At 40.8% G+C, this 18,836-nt stretch overlaps 1 protein-coding gene across 2 annotated transcripts in view; it reads left to right on the forward strand.

Moving 5' to 3' along the window:
• The window catches only part of PLEKHA8 (pleckstrin homology domain containing A8), a 69,765-nt gene extending 62,973 nt beyond the window's left edge, over positions 1-6,792 (forward strand). The window contains exon 14 of one of the 2 annotated variants that reach the window (XM_033194045.1): positions 776-6,792. In XM_033194045.1, the coding sequence (XP_033049936.1) occupies positions 776-973 (198 nt within the window). In that variant the 3' untranslated portion in view covers positions 974-6,792. The remainder of the gene's footprint in view (positions 1-775) is intronic. The other variant, XM_033194046.1, reaches the window with a different exon arrangement.
• The last annotated feature ends 12,044 nt before the right edge of the window (positions 6,793-18,836 follow it).

An 18,836-nucleotide genomic window follows, 5' to 3' on the forward strand; every position in this document is an offset into this window, starting at 1 on the left:
CAGATTTTAGCAAGCTTAGGGAATATTGGCCCGCAAAGGAAAAGAAGGATAAGATGCCTAGGAAATCTGTTAGGGAAGTGGGATAGTATGGTGGTGTGATTGAAAAACACAGAGATGATCCAAGTTCAGATCCTAGCCCTGGCACTCATTAGCTGTATGACATTTATATATAAAATAGAGATATAAACTGTACGGGGTTCTTATAAAGATCAACTAGAATAAACTATGTTAAAGCATCAGCACACAAGCAAACAACAAATGTTAGCTCCCTTCCTTTCTAGAAAGCATTCAAGAGCACAAAGGAAATATTGTTCATATGGGGGAAAAACAGATGATATGCAAAGAAATATATAGAGATGAGATACAAATAAGAGAATGAGATCCCCTGGAAGACGGGCCATGTGGGAATAAAGACCATGATGGCAATATGCATATAGATTCTGAAGATTTGAGGGGAATAGTCTGGATCACACTGTGGATCAGAAGGGAGCTTTTCTCAGACTCTCTCTCAGCATTTCCCTGATGTGATAGCATTATTTATCCTTAAGGTGGCCCAAGTACACACTTGTTTCTTCTAGCCTTAAAGTTATTTGAATTGGTCCTTGAAACATAATTTTAGAGAAGCCACAAATCAGAAGGGTAGTCATATTTCTTTACTCTTGCTCTTCTCAGCTGTTTGTATGTGTGAAAGTATGTGTGTGCATGTGCACATGCATAAAAATAAGTGTGTGAGAGACAGACTTGATGCAGATTCTCATGGGTTATTCTTTTGCAGTTAGCTTTAAGGGCAGCTCCATCCTATGAAGATTTTGTGGCCGCGTTAACTATAAAGGAAGGTGACCACCAGAAAGAAGCTTTCAGTATTGGAATGCAGAGGGACCTCAGCCTTTACCTCCCTGCCATGGAGAAGCAGCTGGCCATACTGGACACTTTATACGAGGTCCACGGGCTGGAATCCGATGAGGTGGTATGATGGCTGCTGGGCAGCACCTCCTAACTTCAGGGATTAAAGTGCTAAAGTGTTTTGTTGCCCTACTTAATTTCCAGCAACAGCCTCAACCCTCTCCAACCCCTTCACTTTGGGGGATGGACAGGAGGAGGCAAAACCCAGTGCTTTTATAATTTTTACAATGCATATGTGTTTTGTTTAAAGATCAAGGTGCTATATATTTCAGTTCAGCAGGCCTACTGGAAACCAAATGATAAGCTGCTGTAGACTTGAACAGCAAGTTATAAGAGCAGATTTGACAAACAAATTTGTTGTTGTGTATTGTATTGTTTTTATATTTTAGTTCTAATGGGCCACCCAAACCCAAGCTGAAAATCAGCAAATCCCATATTGAGTACCATAATTCATAGTCAGTGTTTCAGCCAACTTAGACTAGACATTTGGAGGTAGTATAAGCTGCTTTGTTGAAGCTGTGTAGAGTTTGCTGTTCCTAGATGTTCTTCAGTGGACCCTCTTCATTGCAACTCTGTCAGTGATAAGGGCCTGTGTAGTAAGGATGTTCAGGGCATTCACGTGACGATGCAATTGTGGGAGGTGAAGAAGATGTGGACAGGAGTCCCATCCTTGCTGACAGGCATGAGACCGTTGCTCTGAGAAGATTAATGGTGTGCCCTAACCCCAAGTTGGAGGGGAGAATATGAGAAAGGCGGGACAGGTCATTTGAGATGACACCTCCCAACTGCCTACCATTTACCAGCATGTTCCCCATGCATTATCTCAATTGGACATCACAAGGAATGACACTCAAAGGGATTATTACCCCACTTCAAAAGCAAGGTTTAGAAGTTGAGGGATCTGTTCACAGTCACATAGTTTCTAAGCAGAGGAGCCAGGTCATTTCCAAGTGTGACCTGGACTGCCTCTGCACCATAGTCATATGGAGTGCTTGTTCAAACAGCAGATTCCCAGGCCTTATTTTGACCTAAAGTACCAGAGTCTAGGTAGTGGGACATAGGAATCTGCATTTCGATAAACTTCACATGCACACAGTATTGAAAAGCAACTAGATTAAATTCTAGTTTACAAAATTACCAGTTTTCTTCAAGAACTAAATGATATGTCCTTATTTTCAAAAAGGAATAGGCCGCCATTTAAATAAAATAGATAAATGGAGAGTGAGAAGTGGAGCAAGTTTACTCAGCAGCATTCTTAATTGAGCCAGCATTGATACCCAGCCAGTAGGCCTTTGCATTGCATTCAGGGGCCATGGCTGTGAACCCGCTTACCAATTAATCTCAGTTTAATCAGCAAAAATGCAGAGCAGGCAAAATGTAGCTGTTTATCAATCTCAGAAGCTTTGGGACAGTGTCAGAGTTGAAAGATGAGACTTAAGAAAACAGTTTCTTAAACTTCTTAAAACTTAAGAAACACTATTTCATAAAACAATGTTGAGTGGGCATTCTTCTGCACAGTGTGATGCTCCAACCCTGGCCCTAGTCTCAGTAGATCATGCTGCCTTGAGTGTGCATTGGAAAGAAGCCATGGGTACCTTCCCCATTAGAGGCTACTTCCTTCTAGTAACAGGAAGGGAAGTTCCAGCATAAGTAGTTATCCAGGGTCAAAGGTCCTTTGAGGGGCTTGGTTGAGTTGAGCATCATCTCTAGATGATGCTGTTCCTGCTGCAGATCTCTAGGATGGAGGGAATTCTCTCTTTAGTCAGAGAAGTTTATGTAGGGAGGTAGTGGTTTTGCCTTTGTGTGTTTTTAAACAAATGAACATTTATTTAGCTCAGATTAATTAGGTATTTTGCCCACATAAAGACTTCTGGAAAATACTTAAACTTCAAAAATCAGTATCACATGTTTTAGGGCTAGGGCGAAAGGGGGGGGTATTAAAATGATATTATTTTGTATTTTGCCAAGGGGTGTGTGTGTGTGTGTTATTTCCCTCCCACTCTCATGAGCAGTGAGTATAGATCTCCTCTGATTAGTACGAATATGATGGCAGGACTTGGGGATAGTCCCTGCCCTTGACTTAGCCCCCTAAAATGGAAAAAGAAAAGCAGCCAGTTTTTGCTTGTAGTTGGAATGAAGATGTTTTAGGCATTGTACCATTTAGAGGGGATGATACCAGGTGGTTGGTAGAATTGTGCAGCGTGATCATTCTAAACAGCTGCTGGTGCTCCCTGCCACCTCAGGTGAACTCTGTGGTCTCTTGGAGAGGTAGCACTCTGAAAATACCTCAGGTTTGCCACCCCAGCTCTGAATACACACAAAAGGAAAGCTGCTCAGCATGGCCATTTTGCATTTGTATAGGTAGTGCCTAGATGTACACAACTCAATTTGCTGGGAACGAGGGGCTTAATATTATCTGAGATCATTGAGAAACCAGATCAGACAGAATAGCTTGAATAAGTTACATTTTCCAATTACCCTTTTTCCACATCTGTAGAAAGAGGGTAATATTTTTTAATAGTTATTTTCCCTACTGGACCATATTAAGTTTGCCTAAGATGTATAAAAGTTTAAGATGTATAAAAGTTTGCTTAAGGAACTGAGGATCCTTAAATAAAAATATTAGAAATTGAACCTAATACTAAACAGTAAATGCAGCTTAACCTAAATCTGGGCATAGTCAGAGGTTCCTCCTACATCTACAGTATTTGCTCTCTGTTGTAGTTAAAGTCATAATTTGTGCTGATGTGTAGTCACTTTGCAAGAAAGGGGCAATGAGAAAAGATATTTAAAGCTTTCTCTCCATTGCCCTCCAAGACTTCTGGGACACCTAAGTTTACTTTCACCATTGCTGTGAGAGGAGGTGAGAAAACTCTAGTATTTTGTTGGCAGAGTAATCACCTTGTCATTGCTCAAAGCATTTTTAGGATTATTTTTCTAGCATAACCTTTAGAGATAACTGGAAGAAAAAGGAAATTGGTCTGCTAGGTATTATAGACACAAATAAGTAACATTAGGCTAACCCCTTATGAGACATTTCCACACAATTTCATTGTGCCTGTACTTCTCCCTATGGTAAAAGCCAGTGTTTACACTTTGTAGGTATCAGGGTGTATTTATTGAATTAAACAAAATATTTTCAATGATGGCAAGTCTCTTGACTTTTGAAAACAAGCCAGATTCCTTATAGCCAATGCTGGTGAAAAGTGTTAAATTGGAGAGATCCCTTTTGGGAGTGAAACCAAATTGTAACTATGAGGAGAAGATGATCGTCTCATTGGCTCTTGATGTAGCTCTGAAGGGAGTTCCAGAAGAGGAGCTCTCACAGAATGTTGGGCCTATGGGCCCAAGACATTGACTTTGAAGGGTAGTTCTCATTAGGATGTATAAGTAGTGGCTTGAGGCACCTTCTTATCATTATTTGCATGTCATTCTGATTATTAAACTTCCCCCAATGTCATATTCCATGATGAGGGATTTCTGAACTCCATAGTCCAGCCTTGTTGCTTTTCTCTTTTCTTTGCTACTGAAAATTGCCAGCAGTACTGCCATCAGCATGCCAAATCTGCCCCCACTTATGTTTGTTCTGCCCCATTTCTCAGGAGCAGCTTCTAGCACATATGTAGAGCATCTGGCACCAACTTAGCCCAGGGCTGGGTGCCCAATCAGTGGGGCTTCTGTTTTCCCACCTCCAGACTGCAAGAGCTTCTTAAGAAGGAGCCCATATTCCCATTTGTAGCTGGAAAGCCAGTGAATGACATGACATGGGGCACCTAGGAAAGATGATTATTAGAGGAGTGCAGCTGGAAAATTTGCACTCTTCTCCTTTTGGTTATTACTTTCCATGTATATTAACAAAAAGTTGATGCTTTTAACTTTATATTTCCAGAAAAGTGTTTTTAATTAAAAATATGTGATAGGGACCAAATAAGTAAAGTACATTTTTCTCCACTAAATTTGAAGTGAGGGAAAGAGGAGCTGAAGTAAGAGTTTTTTTTTTTAAGGAAACTTAATCTGATTGTGAAAATCATACATATGGAGAAATATCAGATAAGGCAGTAGAGTCAGAGGGTCATGAGCAATAGACGATGATGTGAGGCATTTGGGGAACTTTCTGGAAGAAAATTAAGTTTTTTCCTAGCAAACTACCATGTCCTATGAGAACTTGGTTATATAATGGTGCATTTCTGAATCACTGATTAAAACCAGTTGCTTCTGATTTTAGTCACAGGTTTTACAACTATTCAGCTCTCCCTCATGTTTCATTTCTTTTTTTAAGATAATCAACCTTTTTTAAATTTTAAAATTTTTAGATGTAGAATTTATAAGTAAAATATATTTTCAGCCATTGTTCTGTTAGCTGAGCTAATGTGTTTGGTCTTTGAGGGCCTGACTTCAGACACTCGTGATCTTGTAAGGTTTCCACACAAACTTCATTATGTATGGTAAATTTGTATTCCTATGAATTGTATATAGAATGCTTTCGTTAGAAGTACATTCTACTTCTGTACGTCCCTTTGTAATCTGCAGTTGCTTACTCAGGGGTTTCATAGTCATTTCATAAAAAACAATTCACTAGCTGTCTAATGGTATTTTAAGACTGTTTATCCGTATTACAAGGTCATTAGGAGTTCTTTCAACAATTCCATAAATATACTGTTTACTAGACCTTCCCTGTAAATGTTCCCAATTCCCATCCTGTCTCAGACAGTCAATAGTCCTGTGTACAGTGACCATTTGCATGATTTCTCATTGCACTGCTGCATTCAGGCACTCCAGGGCATGATTAAACAGTCATTAACAGTGCCTCTCTGGTACAGTTGATGCATGCATTGATCTTTCTCCTCTGCTGTTTTTATATAGCCTTTAATTAAAAGGAAAAAAATACCACTACTCTGCAATGCAAAAGTCTTCAAAATTCTTTGTTTCCCGTATTAATCACTTCTGTTCCAGAGTGAACAAATGTTTTCAGCTAAGCTATGTGAGAATGTAAGAATAACATCCTGCTTGTTCTAAATATTTCATATATTTAAAGTGTGGTCAGTATTTCCTCCCTGTACCTTACAAACAGAAACCACCCTGGGATGGTTGATACCCCTTACAAAGTCGATCTTACCCACACAGACTCCTGTGTATACATGTCTGTTTATAGGTGTATATGGAGTCAGTGTTGATAGGAAGGATGCTCTAGAAGTACTTCTGTTGTTTCCTAGAAGGCTATGAGCCAGTTCCACGGCATGTTTAATGTATAATTCCCATGTATCATGAGAATTTCACTAGAATGTCATTAAACAGCCCAACTACCTCATGTGAAATTGGCTGTGGACAATCTGTCAGATGAGAAATGTGGTCAGATAAATTTAATCTGGTTAATAGATTTAACAAATTGATGTCTACATAAAGAAGAAACATGATAGACCAGATGCCAAAGGCTAAAATGTACATAGATTTCCTTGGATTAATTTTTTAAGTCACTGTTTAATTCCATGCCTAGTATTCTTATGAATGTTTGTGGTTTCATAGATTTATGCACTTTGAATATCTGTCACGTGCAGTATTAACGTTACCTGTTCTTGTCTCTCAGCGTTTTGAATGAGCATTATAATCAGAGTAGAAAGCAAGTTAAACTATAAAAGTGTCAAGTGGCTTGTTAACTTCTTAATTTAACGGACCTTTACTTAGAATATAATATGTTGGAGCCTCTTGGGACCAACCGATGAGCGACAGTTTCATGTTTAGATTTGTATTGTTTCTCTGTCCAAGTCCTTATTCTGTATCTGGCAGGGAGGGGGGAAACGGGAGGGTTTTACTTTTTTTGCAAAAATGTTTGAAAATATCTGTCAGATTTTATATTCGTTAGTTATAATAAACTTATTTTTAAAGTATTAAGTTCTTAAAGATTTTTGTGTGGTTTTCTGCCTAATTGAATATGTCAATAAGAAGTCTCATTTATGCAACACACATGACTTGCTGGGCATCAACCTAAGCCCTTTACAAATATAAGCACATTTCATCCTCCTAATAACTCCATAGGGCAGGTACTGTTGTTATCCTCAGGTTACAGCTGGGAAAACTGAGGCATATATTGGGGAAGCCCCTTGCCTAAGATCCCACAGCTAGGAGGAATAAGCCAGGCTACAAACCCAGGCAACCAAACTCTTAACATGATTTTTTGTTTTTTTTTTTTTTTGAGACAGTCTTGCTCTGTTGCCCAGGCTGGAGTGCAATGGCACAATCTCAGCTCACTGCAATCTCCACTTCCTGGGTTTTAGGGATTCTCATGCCTCAGCCTCCTGAGTAGCTGGGATTACAGGCGTGCGCTACCATGTCTGACTTGTAATTTTAGTAGAGATGGGGTTTCACCATGTTGCCCAGGCTGGTCTCGAACTTCTGGCCTCAAGTGATCCACCCACCTCAGCTTCTCAAAGTGTGGGGATTACAACTTGAGCCACTGTGCCCAGCCCCAAGCTCCAAAATTTTTATGAAACTGTTTAAAACCTAAACAAAAGATGATTTTGAAGCATCAGAGAGCCTCTGGAATGGCCTTGCCCTGGGTGTTTTAAGCATTTGAGAAAGACTTGCTTCTTTCAGAGGTAGCTATGTTCTTTGGCTTGGTTTAATTCTGTTTTCAGAGACACTAGATGCAGAACAATTGGTAGATTAATTTGCTAAGCATAATGTTTCAGTGGCTGTGTGCTTAATTAGATGATATCAGTAGCAGACACTTTTTTGCCTAAATCACTTGATGCCAAAGTAGTGTTTAACCTGTCAGGTTTTGCCTCTCATACACTTGTTTGTGCATATTAGGATACCTACAGATATGTATGACTGGCACTGGAGAGCTGTCCCGTCCACCCGCTTCTCAGGGAATCTTCCCACTATTGCCCACTTGAGCCCTCTCCAGCTGCCTCTTTAAACACAACAGCAGAGTCCATTAGAATTGAGAGTGGGAGGGATTGAAAGAGGAGAGAAACAGGAGTGTTGAGTGGTAGGTGCTTGAGCCAAAGGGTCAAGTAGAGTTGGGACTGGGGTGGCTATGTTGCACCATGTGCAAGAGAAGGAAGAAGAAAAAGCTGGTGTAGAGGAAGGATGGTGTAGGCACACTGAGAAGCACTGATGCAAAATCATGTAGTAGCCAGGGACACCAGCAAAGTTTCCTTGAAGGCTGGCTTCCCTTTCCTAGTTCCAGCTGTCTGGAGGCCCTTGTTCCTTGCCCTAAAGTTCCTCTTCTTGAGAAACCTGTACCTTCACAATACACTACCTTGACCTTTTTACTTGAACTAATTTTAATGGGCCACTATCCCTTGAGACAATCACTATGATGAGCTCCTCTGTCATTGTTTCACACTGAATATAGGCAAATCTTAAAGCAAAATCCAAATGAGATATGTTGAGGAAACACCGCTGTCTTCCTCACTGTGTAAGAAAGGAAGTGCCTTTCAGACCAGTCTGTATGGGCTTTGCTTCTTCTGTTATGAGCAGTACCCCACTGAACCCCAGGATCTTTCTCATAATGGCTTCTTATAAATCTGAAACATCAGTACCACTGGAGCAGGCTGTGTAAGGACCAGCTATCTACCTCTGGCCTCTCTGTGCCTAGGTGAAGGAATGTGCGCAGCTGGGAGGTATATGAAGGGAGTTCATTTCTGTTCTTCAGCTGTATCCTTTGGGGCAGTTGGACTGCTGTCTAGAGGATGAACAGAGCTGGTTTCAGAAAAAGAATGTGTTTGGATGTCTGTCCCAACTTCCAGTGGGTAGAGGAGTACAGCTGCCTTGTGGTCATGAGGGTCCAGCTAAGGAGAACAGAGTGTGGCTGTGCATGCCACTTGCTATTACTCCAGAAACTGCAGGTACTAGTGCATTTTCTGTTCTACCATCACTCTACGATAACCTGGACACACCTGGAAGATCTGCGCTTATCTGTGCTGCAGTAGAGAAACTGAAAGAACAAGAAGGAATAGAATGACCCTAGAGTTGATCTTTTTATTTTTTCTTACACTCATGTTGGTAGGTTAGAAGAGATGCTCTTTTATGATATGAGCACATGTCCTGTGTGTGTGTGTCCACATGGATTGACACACACATCCTGCCACTGCCATTGTCATCCTCTCCTGAGGCATGAAATGGAGATAACCACTTTTGGAGCAGTGTGGTTCAGGTTGATAGAGAATTGATGAACGATGATGGTCTGACATCAGCACTGAGGACACAGATCACGTTTGGGGTGATTTGCTATATGAATGCATTGTCCTCAGAGAACAAAGTTGTCGCATCTTTGCTGACACTTGTATATGGCCAGTTTTAGGACCTTTTGCTTTGGCTTGAGAGTCCAGCTTGTTGGAAAGGATTTTAGATATTGTGAAGTCAAATCCTGCTTCAGAGTCTTTTATGAGATCACCTTAGACAGTGAATTCCCTCATCCTCCCCTTCCTCGATGGTTGTGCTTCAGTGACCAACCCACTTCCCCAGAGTTCTGTGGATATGTGATGATTCTCCACCTTGTTCCTAATTTAGACCTGGCTCTCTGCTCTCCTCCCTGCAGATAACCCTTCATTTACAGTTCAGGCACAGGTCACTCACCTGGGCTGTGGTCTCGGAGCTCCAATCCAGACCCACCTGCCTCCTGACCATCCCTTAGAGACCCTACCTTCACTTGAAACCCCAAAGCCAAACTTGGTTGCACCTAAAGCTTTTCCATCCAGGTCAGTTGAGTCACCATTGTTCTAGTCTCTCAGGCAAGAAATTCGGACACTCCGAACTCTTCTCTCACTTCCTCACTATACCTGCTGTGACAGCAAGGCCTGTCTCAGCCTCCATACTCCCAGTGCTGTGCACAGCTACAGCTTGATCTCTGGATTCTCTGCTCTTCAACCTGTCGTGGCCTTCCAAACCTGAAAATGCTCCCTGTGACTCTGTGCCAGGCTTTAAGTCTCTTCACAAACTTGGTATGCCCTTTTCTCTTCCTTATTCCTGGAAACCCCTCAAAATCTTCCCAGACTCAATAAATCTCTGCTATGGATTTTACCTCTGAACATCCCCTGCATTTCTAAATGATACTTTATGAATTATAACTTAGGGATGGGAAGTGTGACTCCAGGGTAACTGGACTAATTCCTTGGTGTTAGGTTCTAGTTATTGGTGTAGCCACATCTCTCATTAAATCATGAACTTTACCTTCATGTCAATGTGCCCCGCATCTGACAATGCCTTCCTTTTCTGTGGTATAATTGCAAAACTGTCTTAAGAGTTGGGCGTCACCACCATGTGTTTTGTGATTCTTTCAGATGTGTTAGTTCTGTTAGCCAGCTAGATAAAAATATTTTTGAAGCAAAACCATACACTTCTATTCCCTCCTGGTTCCTTGGCTGCTCAAGAAATACTTTGAGCGACTGACCACTCAGAGTATAAATGATTTATGTGTTTTTTATATTTTGTCTTTGTTAATGTACATGCAAGATGTTTGTATTTTATAGGTGCTTATATATATCAAATTATGAACGATTAGAATGCAAGGTCCAGTTCATGGTTCTCACCCTGTTTGTGCATTAGAATCACTGGAAGGACTCAAAAAACAAGCAAATAAGAAAACATATATATGCCACTTATATCTGTGCATCTCCCAGACCACTTAAATCAGGCTTAGGAATGTGGCCTGTCACTGACGTTAAAATCTCCCCAGTGATTCTAATTTGCAGCCCAGAGTGAGAACCCCCAGAGCTGCTGGTTTAGTCCTTTAAAATTGTACTGTGGGATCTTTTAGGATAAATACGGTCAGATCACAGACACTTCATCCCCTAAAGCTAAACCTAAAGAACAACCAGACTAAATAAAATTCAAAAAGTAAAACTCAGTTTAAAAAATTCACTAGCATCCAGGCAATGGAAGGAGCTCCACCTTGTTTTTGTGTCTTAAACTTCAAAAGATGACAGTCAAACAAAAAGACCAGATTTTTCTGGTAAGAAAGAAGAGCTCCTAATCCCACCTGCTAGAGGGGATTGGCAAGATGCAGAATACTCAATGAAATTTCAGGTTTTGGAAAGAAGTTGACTGGTGAATAGGGGCAGGATGAGTATCTTTATCTCTTCCTTCTTTTGAGTAGGGGTGTTGTAGGGTGGGGGTGGGTTGCAGGATGGAGTTTGCTGGGGAGAGATGGGTGAAACAGAGGACTGGAACTAGCTCATCCCTGAATTAAGAGACAAACCCACATTCCAAAGACTACATCCCCTGTACATACAGTAGATATGTCTCCTCTCCATTCAGAATTCACTCTGGTGCAGGACTTAATGCAAATATCAGAAGACAGAGCAGAGTCCAGTCCTCTAGTAAAAGCCTCTACACAGCTCCTTCCTCCTCCATATAGACACAAAGACACCGACAGGCTGGAGTCATATTTGGCTGGTACACACTAATGTGGCTGTGCTGGTTATTAAAATATCAAAATATTTCCACACCACAATGGAAAGAATCACTTATCCAAGTGTCTTATGCTGTTCTGGCCACCCCAGCCCCTCTCACAAGAAGCCTCCCACTCCAGACCACCCTACAGACCAGCAACTACAGGAGTAACATGTGGCCTAGAGCTATGACCAACCTCTGTTCTGTCTGCTCAATGTCTGTGACATGTTGGTGCTTAAATATTTTCAGTGTCATCCATTCGGAAAGTATATAGAACACAAGCCTACAGGGCAAAATAAATAGATGCCAAACAAGATGGGAAATATGTCAAGGAGAATACACCGACACTGTATGAAGGCAAGTACCTGGTCTTAACAGAGCTGCTCACCTTAAAGATGAGCAAATGTAAGGAAGATGGCCTGGCAACTATGAGTATGCTACAGCCAGAACGGGGATGGGGTGGAGTGGGAAACAGATGAAACCAATAAGGAGAAAAAGCTAGCCTAAGAAACAAAAGTTCCCACAGGTGTGTTGTGCTCGCAGAGAACTTAGAAAACATGAACTCAATAAAATAAGCACTCAGGAAGTGGTGAAACAACGGAATCAGATAAAAAGGCAGATGGCAGAGATAAGAAAACTTGCCTAAAATAATATAGAACAAATAAATGTATTAGAAATAGCAAAAAACATGATTGAAAATGGAATTGATAACAGAAGAAAAGGCTTGAAATGATGCAGTGAATGAAGAATTTTAAAAACAGGGATTTCAGTAATTCCTGAAAGGATAAATGTAGGAGTATCGAGATATTCTGACATAAGAGTAACTGGTGACCAAAAATAAAAAGGAACTATAAAAGTATCTGGAGATAAAATACAAAAGATTTTTCCTGAAATGAAGGAAGGAATCTTTAGATTAAAAGAGTGCACTATGTTGTAGGAAATCCAACAGAAAACACTTGACACCAAACATACCCTGATGAAGATCCTGAACTTCAAGAATGAAGAAAGAATTCCTCACCATTCAGGCAGAAAAAGCAAGTCACCAAGGGACCTCAAACTTCCTTTCCACAAGATTCCGTGACAGGAAACAATGGAGGAGTATTTCCAAAGTTCTGAGTAGGAAAAAAGAATGACTCAAATGTATTATTGCCAACCAAGTCGTCAAATCTAATGTCAAATTCTCTTAAGCAGAACACAACACCCGAGTGCCCTTCTTAAGGAAACCATTTGATAGGAAAGATGAACCAAATAACTCAATGATGGATGAGCTGGTAGAAAAAAGACTGGTGGTGAACCAAGATGAAACTGGAAATTATAGTCACAGTATAGATACAGATTATAAATATTACAAAGCCTAAGATAGCTAATAAATTGAGAATGGGAGAAGGGAGGGTATAAGAGCACTCATACCCTCTTATTTTCATAGCAGAGACTTGCTACTGTCTAAACTTTTTTCAAAAACACATAATTTCTTAAATTTTTTGGTAATCTTTTAAAAAAACAGATTTCTAAAAAGAAATATGTATTGTTCCAGTTCACTTTAGTTTCTTATCTTAAATACAACCCAATTAGCTGAATGCTATTTATTTAAAAATAAATGTGATAAGAAATAAATTAAAAATAAATATGATTCTACGTTTATAAAAATTCCTCAGCCAGGCATGGTGGCTCACACCTGTAATCCCAGTGCTTTGGCAGGCCAAGGCAGGAGGATGGCTTGAGCCCAGGAGTTTGAGACCAGTCTGGGCAACAGAGCAAGACCCCTTCTCTACAAAAAAATCGTTAAAAATTAGCCAGGCATGATGGTGCATGCCTGTAGTTCCACTACAGGAGAGTGAGGTGGGAAGATCACTTGAGCCCAGGAGTTCAAGGCTGCAGGCCACTGCCCTCCAGCCCAGGCAATACAGCAAGACCCTATCTTTAAATATATATTTCTTCTATCTCTCTGAGTAGAGACAAATCAAGAATTATATTCAACTAAAGTGGATTACCATTATTTTTAGGTGGGTGTTGATTTTGTTTTACTTTTTTTTTTTTGTACTTTACTATATTGCTTGACTTTTGTTTGATACCCGTGATATCTTTTTATTTTTTAATGGAGGATGGGAGGTGTTATTCTAAAAACAAGGTTAGAAATCATTGTAGAATGTGGTGGGCCCCTGGCAGGTGCTGCTCCTTATAATGACATTTGCTTCGTAACTCCTATCAAGGTTCTTTAAAATTTCTAGCTTTATCTCACCACCTTTTTTTTCACTGATATTTTTTCTCATAAGTTGCTATTCCTTTATCCACATGAAGCTATTGCTCATCCAAATATTCCATTTTATACAACTCATTAAGTGTTGGGACATTCTTTTGGGGCTAAAAGGAAAGACTGAATGCCAGTATGATACCTAGGGACTGGACTTGCCCAGTGCATCTGAAATAAATGGAAAATCAGGAAAAAAAGCCATTTGGAGTGGTTGACAGTCATCTTACAAGAAGCCAGAAAGACTCTTAGCAACATGGGGATTTTGCACATGAATTGGCTGCAGTTTATCAAAGGAGCTGAAAGATTTCTTTCTTTGTGCTTCTGTGAGTTTAGAAATGAAATGTCAATCCTTTCTCTGCCCAAGTGAAATTGCTGGGCCATAGAACTTTAATTCAGGATTAGCTTATGCTGATCAAACCCAGCCATCCAGAGATGGCAGATGAGAGAATGGAGCAGTAAATTTTATTCTACATGCGTTTGTTTTAAGGACCATTCAGCCTTATGTTCATAGAAGCCCATGCAAACCCTATAATCTCTTGTGGCATGTGTGTGAGCAACTAAGGACCCTCTCTCTGTGTGTTACACAAGACTTTTATAAAATCCCAAATCCTCAACTTGATTAGTATGAAGAGATGATCACAGGAGTGTGGAGCTGGAAGACTCCTTCATTCATAGTGAGAGTCATTGCAAAAGATTGTTATAAGGATCAAGTCGGGAATTGTGCACAGTGTCTAGCACCGGGCAAGAGCTACAAAAACAGTGGTGGTAATAATAGTCGGTGTTATTGTTTGAAAGGGAAGTATGGCTCCATCATGCCTGGAGTTTACCTGGTGGAATAAGCCCTTCCTTATTTGGTCCACTTGTCCCTGCCCTCACAGAAGATTCACTGCTGCCCCTAGTCTCCCCGCTTTGCACTGTGTGTCATGGCACCTTCAAGAAGAAGACCCTCATATAATCATGTCTGTATGTGAATGTGGCGCTACCTCTTCCTTGCCTGAGCCCCGGAGCCAGCTGCAGTGCTTCACAGCTGTATCCCAGTTGGAGGATTCCAGAATGGCTAACTGAGCATTAGGGTGCACCTGACACTCTCCATAGGACCCCACTCTCCATACTCCAGAGGACGTCTATTTTTCTGCCTTCATCTCCTCCCCTTATTCTGGAGCACACTCTTATTCCTTTGAATGATCTGCATTCTCCACTCTGAGCTCTGGTTGGGCTGCCAGTCACAGTTCCCAGGCCTCTGGCCACAGCGTGGGCATGTGATCCAGAATAGGCCCATCATGGGACTTCCCTGGGACTGTGTATTTAGAGACTGGGAGAGAGGATCCCTTTCCCCTACGGTTAAAGTGAGATTGAGAGAAAGAGGATAGAGAGATGACATTGAGTCCTGAATCAAATCATGCCTGGGGCCACCTCCATGCTTGCTTTTTCTGGTTATGTAAGTCAATAAGTCCCACTTTATTTAAAGCTCGTTGGAATTAGGATTCTATCACTTGTAACCAAAAGAAGCCTGATAAGTTTTCAAGTAAGTCCAAGACATGCCTTTGGTCAGGTTATCAGGTTTTCTCTCAATGCTTTCCTCCTCTGCATCACATATGGGCACGTTATTTTATAGTGAGGTTCACAGAAGAAAATTGAGAAACATGCCGAAACTGGGGCCAACTGGGGTCCAATTTCAGTTATAACTATTTGGTCTGCTGCAGCATCAGGACACTGGGCTGTTAGCTTTTACTTCTTTCCTAAATAACAATAATAATTATGAATACTTATATACTACCAACCACTATGTGAAAAACTTCATATAGATTCTCACTTAACCCTGAGAGTAGCTGTGAAGTGGACACTATTATTAACCCGTTATAGGTGAGAAGAAGAAATGTTGCTTGTCTTGCTCAAGGTGGGTGAGAAAGCATGTGGGCAGTAGGACTGTGAGCCCAGACAGGCTGCCCCTAAGCCCACAGCCTTACTACTATGTGGCTATGTCCTGTGATACAAGACAGAGCAGAGGCTGGAATCAGACGGGGGGTCAAATCCCAGCACTGCCACACCCTCACCGTGAGATTTTGAGCATGTTAGTTAACATCTCTGGATTCACTTTCTCCTCTGTATACTGAGATAAAGAGATTACACAACCCTGCTTATAAGATTCTTGCAAGGATTAAATGAGGCAAGGGATGTAAATCACCTGGCATGTTGCCTTACTCTCTGGACAGCCAAAAGTTTGGTGTTTTCATCGTGACCCACTTCCAAGTTTCCTAAGCTCAGCTGCCTGCCGCATCCATGGGTACTCAGCTCCAAGCAGCTCCTCTGCTTCCTTCTCATCTTCCTGGGTGTGAGCATGGAAACCATGTTGGACTTGGAATGGTCAGATTGGACTCCAGTGCTGCCCTTGCAGTTTACAGTCTGGGTCACCTTGGACAAATCCTTTAACCGCTTGATCCTTTGTTTCCTAGTCAGTAAGACTGAGATGGTGTTGTTATAGGGATTAGCTGAGATGACACATTGCTAGCATATAGCACTGTGCCTGGCACATGGCTAGTACTAGTTAAGTTAAGATGATGAAATGGTTAGGGGACGTATGTACCTGTTTCGGACAGGTAGCTAATTCCTTTTCAGCTCACTCTAACTGTACCTAGACAAAAAGGAAATTACATTATCAGAAGGGACATCTTTAGACTGTTCATAAATGTCATCACTCATATTTAATGTCTTTTTCTTTTAAGTTCCTTTTAGTTCTTTGATTTAATCTGCTAAATATTAGGGATTGGTAGGAGAGCAAGTTTCTAATTTTTTTTTTTTTTCAGATGGAGTCTTGCTCTTGTTGCCCAGGCTGGAGTACAGTGGCACAATCTCGGCTCACTGCAACCTCCACCTCTCGAGTTCAAGCAATTCTTCTGCCTCAGCCTCCTGAGTAGCTGAGATTATAGGTGCCTGCCACCACGCCCGGCTAATTTTTTGTATTTTTAATAGAGCTAGGGTTTCATCATGTTGGCCAGGCTGGTCTCGAACTCCTGACCTCAGGTTATCCACCTGCCTCAGCCTCCCAAAGTGCTGGGATTACAGGCGTGAGCCACCGTGCCCAGCCTTTTCTTTCTTTCTTCTTATAATTTCTTACAAGTTTTTATTTTTATAAAGTACTTAAAATATCTCACATTTCAGAAAACAAGATATTTAATCACATATCCAAACAGAATTCTCTAATATAGCCCCTTATCAATTCCCTGCCTCCAAATCTCTCTCTCATGAGGAGACCTGTCATTGGATTTAGAGCCCACTCTAATTCAGTATGACCCCATCTTGACTATATCTGTAAAGATCCTATTTCCAAATAAGGTCACATTCACAGGTACCAGAGATTAGGATTTAAATATATCTTTTGGGACTGGGCACTGTGGCTCACACCTGTAATCCCAGCACTTTGGGAGGCCAAGGAGGGTGGATCACTTGAGGCCAGGAGTTCAAGACCAGCCTGGCCAACATGGCAAAACCTTGTCTCTACTAAAATTACAAAAAATTAGCCAGGTATGGTGGTGTACACTTGTGGTCCCAGCTACTCAGGAATCTGAGGCAGAAGAATCGCTTGAACCTAGGAGGTGGAGGTTGCAGTGAGCAGAGATCACGCCACTTGCACTCCAGGCTGGACAACAGAGCGAGACTGTGTCTCAAAAAAATTAATTAATTAAATGAATCTTTTAGAGGAACACAATTCAAATAATAATACTAGATATCATTATACCTAAGAATATGATAGTATTTTCTCCCCAAGATTAAGGAACAAGTAAGGATATCTGTTGTCACCATAACCACTTCTATTCATTATTGAAGTTGAGGTCATAGCCAGAACAGTAAGTCAAGAAGAGACAATAAAAGGTATACAGATTGAAAAGGAAGAAATAAAAACTACTTGCAAATGATGTATATAAAAAAAACCTAAGGATTCCGCAAAGACTATTTGAGCTAATAGCGAAATGTAGGATGTTTGCAAGATGGATCAAAGTAGAAAAGTAAATTGCAGCTGAGCATGGCGGCTCACGCCTGTAATCCAAGCACTTTGGGAGGCCAGGGCAGGCAGATCAGGAGTTCAATACCAGCCTGGCTAACATGGTGAAACCCCGTCTCTACTAAAAATACAAAAATTAGCCGGGTGTGGAGGTACATACCTGTAGTCCCAGCTACTCGGGACTCTAAGGCAGGAGAATGGCTTGAATCCGAGAAGCAGAGGTTGCAGTGAGCCGAGATCGCACCATTGCACTCCAGCCTAGGCAACACAGTGAGACTTGGAAAAGGAAAAAAAGAAAAGAAAAGTAAATTGCATTTCTACATACCAACAAAAACAATTCGAAAATGAAATTTGAAAGACAATGCCATTTAAGACAGAATAAAACTCTGTTTTAGTCTTTTGGGGCTGCTGTAACAAAATACCATAGACTAGGTAGCTTATCAACAATGGGAATTTATTTCTCACAGTTGTGGTGGCTGGGAAGTCTGAGATGGTGGTGCCAGCATGGTTGGGTTCTGGTGAGGGCTCTCTTCCAGGTTGTAGACAGTCACCTTCTTACTGTGTCCTACATGGAGGAGGGAGCAAACAAGCTCTCAGGGGCCTCTTTTATAAGCACAGCAGTCCCATTCATGAGAGTCCTACCTTCATGATCTAAGCACCTCCCAAAGGCCCCACTTCCTAATACCATCATCTTAGGCACTAGGATTTCAACATATGAATTTGGGGAGAACACAGAGATTCAGACCATAGCAAAATTTGTAATCAGGGAAAATTTAATAAAATATGTGCAAAATCTTTACACACTGAAAACTATAAAGACATTCTGCGACAAGTTAGAGAAGACCTAAAGAAAAGAGCTATACCACATTCATGGCTTAAAAGATCTGATATTGATAAGATGTCAGTTCTCAAATAGATCTCAAGGTTCAGTGCAATCCCAATCTAAATACCAGCAGGTAGATATGACACTAAAAGCATGAACAACAAAAGAAAATAAATAAATAAATTGGACTTTATCAAATGAAAAACGTTTTGTGCATCAAAGGACATTGTCAAAAAAATGAAAAGATAACCTACAGAATGGGAGAAAATATTTGCAAATCATACATCTGATAAGGGACTAGTATCTAGAATCTACAAAGAATTCTTATAACTCAACAACAGAAAGACAAACAACCCAATTTAAAAATAGGCAAAGGACTTGAATAGACATTTCTCTAAAGAAGACATACAAATGGCCAATAAGCACATGAAAAGATGCTCAACATAGTAGGGAAATACAAATTA

Source organism: Trachypithecus francoisi, unplaced genomic scaffold, assembly GCF_009764315.1.
Source record: "Trachypithecus francoisi isolate TF-2019V2 unplaced genomic scaffold, Tfra_2.0 Lachesis_group4, whole genome shotgun sequence".
Lineage (NCBI taxonomy): Eukaryota > Metazoa > Chordata > Mammalia > Primates > Cercopithecidae > Trachypithecus > Trachypithecus francoisi.